This window comes from Perissodus microlepis, chromosome 15 (assembly GCF_051167445.1).
Source record: "Perissodus microlepis isolate ML-2025 ecotype Zambia chromosome 15, ASM5116744v1, whole genome shotgun sequence".
Classification (NCBI taxonomy): Eukaryota; Metazoa; Chordata; class Actinopteri; order Cichliformes; family Cichlidae; genus Perissodus; species Perissodus microlepis.
The window spans coordinates 13,580,378-13,586,059 of record NC_140475.1 but is presented as its reverse complement, the minus strand read 5'-3'; the positions used below and the strand labels follow the sequence as shown (position 1 = coordinate 13,586,059).

Genomic DNA, 5,682 nt, shown 5'->3' with positions numbered 1-5,682 from the left:
TTTTAATTGTTACAAAGTTATTTTATTATTGATTGTTACATACAAAAATAGACATACATATACGCAACATAAAACATGTTGCATTACAGCAGCTATAGCGGTGTTATGCACTCTTAAATGAGCTGCCCCTTCAATTCATATCTCATATCACATGGGTCACATAGCTTAAAGTAATGGTGAACGACAGAGATTTTCCTGCCTATCAATGGTCACCACATTACAGAAATTTTAATTATCACTCTCTGGCAACTTAACAATGATTCTTATTTATTCACCCATCCCTGTAAAACATGACAGAGTAGCCAAGTTTCTACAAAAAATTTTAATTTGCCTGCTTTTTTGTGTTTTATTATTGCATTATGATTTGTCAAAATGTCTGGTGGACAGGCCTGCTTCACTCCATTAGAAGTGCAGTAGATATTTTTTTTTTGGCCATTTAAAGGCAAATATAAATGCTACAATAAGCTACCTCTTCAAAACAATTAAACAGAAACTTTCATATAATGACAACTAATTACATATTAAACGGTGCATCTTTGCTTTACCTGCATTCAACCAAACACACTGAAGGCAATTAAAATTACACATCGTAACAAAATCCCACATCACCCAAAACTCAGAGGATACGACCCCAGTGCTACAGCTACTCAGTGTACGATGAAGGAATCACAATTATTTTTAAAAGACGGACACCTGGAAGATCATCGACTAAAAAAATCCTCCATGTTTTATCTTAAATATAAATACATTCAACAACAATAGACATATCTCACTTTAAGTGCATAAGAAATATGAACCCCACCTTCCTTCCAGAGACCACGAGTAAAGTATGCATTTACAGTAGATTTTGAGGTACATAAATTGCCAAGTAGCATCAACTTATCAAACAACGGCTTTACAGTTATCAGATGCAGGTGTGGTTAAACAAGGAATACTTTTTCCCTGTTTGGTTTCTGATAATTATGATCTAAAGCCTTCTCTGGGCCCAGACTGTATCGGTCCTCCTCCTCTTTCTTCTGCCATTTGTAGATTAATATTCCTGCCACAGTTGCTGCGAGAGCCAATCCCGTTACTCCCCCTGCAATAACACCTGTAAACATAAACCTAGGTGAGCTATATTAGAAAGTCGCAGCTTATAGCTTTCTCATTGTGCCATATTGCAAAGTACCTGCAAGGAATTCACTATTCTCAAAGTAGCTCCTGCTGTTTGCTATAACAACATATCCAGAGTCATCGTCTGCTGCTGACCTGTGCGTGTTGCTAAACGTCTTGTCTGAAAAGCCCTAAAGCAAAAGACAAGACAGTTACACACGATCACTTCCTGTTACACCACCAACATCAACAGGTGAAGAAATCATGGGACTGATTGAAGTCATACATGGAAAGTAATCTTGGTCTCGTCTCTGGTTTCTGCCAGAATTCTGCCGTCTTTGCTGTTGTGCTGACCTTCAGTTACACCTGGCAAGAGTGCAGTTAGAGAGGATGAAACATACAGTGGTCATGTACATTATGTAAAATGGGTCATTAACATTTTATAGATGAAGAATTACCCTCCTCTGACCCATCTCCAGAACCGGAACCAGAACCATCCAGGTCATAGCCTGATCCCTCCAATTCCTCTGGAGGGACAGAAAGCTAATCATGGGGGGAAAAAAACACAAGAGGGTATTTAAACATGCTGACTGCTTCCTGTTATATTGTTAGATATGAAAACATACAAGAGGTGAAGGAAGCTAACGAAGGTACTTTCCTTAAGAAGCCAATAAACACATGAATCATGTCCAGGATACAAAGTCCCACAAAAAAAGAAATAACCTGAAACACACACACTGTGGCTGACAAGCCCATAATGGCACAAGTGATTAGATTGTTACTGGCATGTAGTGTCAAGTAGATGACTTTAAGCGGGAATACAACTCCACCCATTTGGCAAGTAATTAAACTTAACAAAATACAACTTCAGGGAGTAATAATAAATACAGGTGACATTTAGTTTAATTCTTTAGCTAGAACAATCAGATGGGAATGTCTAGTCCTCATAATCAGTGAATTCAGAACCCAAAGTACAATAAAACATATACAATCTGTTGTTTATGTGTAATGAACAGATACAGGACTCATAAGGAAGCCATTCTACAGCTGCAAGAAAGAGTTTGTGTACTCTTTGACCGGTATTCTGCATTATCACAAATAAAATGTGCTCTGTTACAGTTACAGGCAAACACAGTCATACTAAGCCAATAAACCGAGGCTCCACTGAGTCATAACACAGCCTCCAAAAGCTACTTGAATTCATGTGTTCCAGTTTTAGAGATGAGATATGGAACGTGGGTTGTAAACATGACCCACCATACAGAGTCTGTACTGGGAAAGTTTGCTTTTCTCAAGAAAATTGGTTGAACCATGAACAACATTCACTGAATAAACCATTTTCAATGACTTGAGTATGACAGACAGTATTATTATGGATGGAATCAGAACCCTTGATGCTCTCCCAGATTGTGGATGCCCTCCAAGAAGGCGGTAAACAGAACCCGAGGTTATGAGAAAAATACTTGTTGAAGCCTCTACACCACCATTATGACAATGCTCATGAAGAAATGACACTAAAGTTTAACATTTTGGCAAAAAGTGAGAGGGGGGGGGGGACTCCACAACAACATAACATCTTTTCTGGCTGTGGCTCAGGAAGTGGAGCTGTTTACTAATCAGAAGGTTAATGGTTTGATCCCTGTCTGCATGATCGGGCAAGATACTGAACCCTAAAGTGCTCCCAACGCTTGCATACACCTAAACATAGAAGGAAGTGCTTTGAGTGCTCAACCGGAGTAGGAAAGCACTGTATAAGAACCAGTCTTACAATCCTGCTAAAGCAAAACAGGTGCTCAGGGCCTGGAGGGCTTTCAATCACTGAGATCATAATTAATTTTAAGACCGCATCAAAATAGTTTTTCAGTCATGTGTCACAGCAGGTGTATATGCCCTGAGGTAAGGAGAGGCTGGATGTTGAAACCAGACATAATGAACACAAGTAAATCAACAACAGAATGGTTGAACGAGAAGAAAACTAATGCTATGGAGGCCAAATCAGAGTCGTGACGCTAACCCAACTTAAGCTTATAGCCTTAGTAATAACAGGCCTCATACATCATGTACGTTTCAGGGAGGATTAAAGGCTCCAATCGAAACCCTGAAGAAGACACAAGTTTGCCTTTTAACGAGGCTTACATGAAAAGATCAAACCATATCTCATAAAGAAATTTCGACTGATTCAAAAACGGTTTCTTGTATAAATAATTAATATTTTCGGTTTCTTAAGTTTGAACAATTTATTGAAACCTGCTTTCCAGATACAATAATCTGATTTTTACGGCCTTTACATTACACCATGCACCATTATAAACAAGCGAGAAGCCTCCTTATACTTTTGATTATTTCTATGTTATTTTTTATAGTTAAGAATTTCAGCTTTGATTAAAAGAATTAGACTACTTCATCACTGCTACCAATAACAATATGGTGGATAATAGGTGTGTGTTATTGTTTTTTGCAGTCACGTGACTCTACAAAAGACAGAAACTGGTCTTTAATTGGTATTATCTTCAGTTGACTTTTCCTAAAAATAAAAACAAACCACAAGACACTCTTAGCTGAAAATGTACACATTAACATCTCTTGCTCGAAAGTCTAATGCAGCCCGGTTAACTTCAGGAAGTGAGAAAGGTGAGCGCGAGATCTTTAGCGTCTCGTATGGCTTTTTAAAAGTGTTGAACAAGATAAAAATGACTTACCGACGTCCACACCGGATGTATTAATCCCAGAGAGAGAAATAAAGAAGCTGCCAAAGATAGCCGCATGCTTCAGCTGAGCTGGTGTCCGCTTTGCTGTTCTCCGGAGCTGCGAAGGTGTTTTTATTGAACTTCCAGCCTCTCCCGGTGTCACCTTGTCCAAATCCCGCCCACCAATAAAACACACGTTAACTGTAGCTGATAACAGGTGGCAGGGCTCATACGCTGGAGTCTGTACATAAGTCAGACCCCTGGGTAAGAGCAAATAAATGAATAAAAAGTTAATTAATAAATTAACTTACCGTAGGAGGAAATAAAAGCAAAACCGTAATTTGTTTATTCTTGCTGTAGTTTGACCCTTAAAACTATCTTTTTATCTATATCATATCGCGTGAGGATCCTGTTGGCTTTGTATAAAAAAAATATCTATTTAACCAAAACTAAACTTAAAACTAAAACTAGATGTAAAAAACGAAAAAACAAAAAACATTTTAGTTAACTAAAATGGTAGTAATAAGAAGAAATCTGAAAAAAAAATTAACTAAAATGATTTTTTGAACTCGAAAAACGAACTAAAATGAAATAAAAATGCAAGGGAAACATCGCTACTTTTCCTATCTGTCTGTTTGTTAAAAACATTGATTACAATGAGCCCTAATGAGTCATTGAAAAACATGTTTGCTGTAAATACTATGACACACTATGAGTCACCTGCTTTCAGAAGATTTTTACAGTAATACCTGTACATTTTCTTAGACTTTGACAATTTTACACCGAGCTTCGGCTCAGATTCCTTTCTGAGAAACTCTTTGTTGATTGATTTTTGTACTCAATCATGTAACTGACATGTTTCCAGTTAACCTAATTAGTTGAAAAATGTTCTCTTTTTCAGTATTTTTCAAGCATTTTGTGCACCCCGAACCAACTTTTTTGAGATGTGTTCCTGCCGTCAAATTCAAAATGAGCAAATATTTTTCATGAAATAATAAAATGTGTCATTATAAACATTTGATGTTTTCTGTGTTTGATTATTAATAACGCATGGCTTTATGAGATTTGCAAACCATTGCATTCTACTTTAATTTACACAACATCTAAACATTTTGGGGCCTGGGGTTGTACTTCCACACATCATTTATTCTGTTATTTCATGCCTAAACTCCTTGTCAAACATTCATGTGCTCTTAAATGATGAATGCATTGAGTGTCCAGCCCAAGGACACTAAATAGTAGTCTCTTATCTACCTAGCTACGGCTGCCCCAGCATCAATCCACCTCAGAAAAGAAGTGCTCAGTACTTCATAGGAAGTCCATAAGCAATTTGAGACTATAGCAGCATAACTAAGGGACTGTTCAGGGTCACCGGATTCAGAGTGGGAGCTGTTCTACATAAAAAGGACCTGAAGACTTGTAACTGTAGGAACTAAGACCAAGGTTGGAAACTGAGATAAATGCCAAGATATCTTTAAGTCATTCAGCATTTCATACGTGAGGAGGAATATAAATGTAATTTTTGATTTACCACAAAGCTGATGAAGAAAAATACAGGAGAGGTACAAGTTCCCTTTTAACTTCTGTTCCAGCTGCTGCGTTTTCAGTGAAGTGAAGGCTTTTTAATTGTTTTGGAAAGCAGAAATTAATGTTAATCTTTCCAACACAGTCTGGCACATACTGATTCAAGTGGATGAGGGCGTACCCCGCCTCTCGCCCTATAACAGCTGGGATAGGCTCCAGCAACCCCCGCGACCCTGAAAAGGATAAGCGGAAGCAAATGGATGGGTGGATGTAAACCAACTTTTAGGCACTTATTTCACCATTAGTTTAAAATCCAGTGTCTTGAAATGATTAAGAAATCATTAACATATGAAGAGGGAAAAAAAAAACTCTGCAATAA

At 37.7% G+C, this 5,682-nt stretch overlaps 1 protein-coding gene across 1 annotated transcript; it reads right to left on the bottom strand.

Moving 5' to 3' along the window:
- LOC146371879 (uncharacterized) lies at nt 1-3,967 on the bottom strand. Its single transcript, XM_084952124.1, has 5 exons — nt 3,792-3,967; nt 1,551-1,635; nt 1,379-1,458; nt 1,169-1,283; nt 1-1,090 (listed from the first exon to the last, which is right to left on the bottom strand). The coding sequence occupies exons 1-5, from the start codon at nt 3,855-3,857 to the stop codon at nt 921-923; spliced, it is 516 nt and encodes a 171-aa protein (XP_084808250.1). The 5' UTR covers nt 3,858-3,967; the 3' UTR covers nt 1-920.
- Between the last annotated feature and the right edge of the window lie 1,715 nt (nt 3,968-5,682).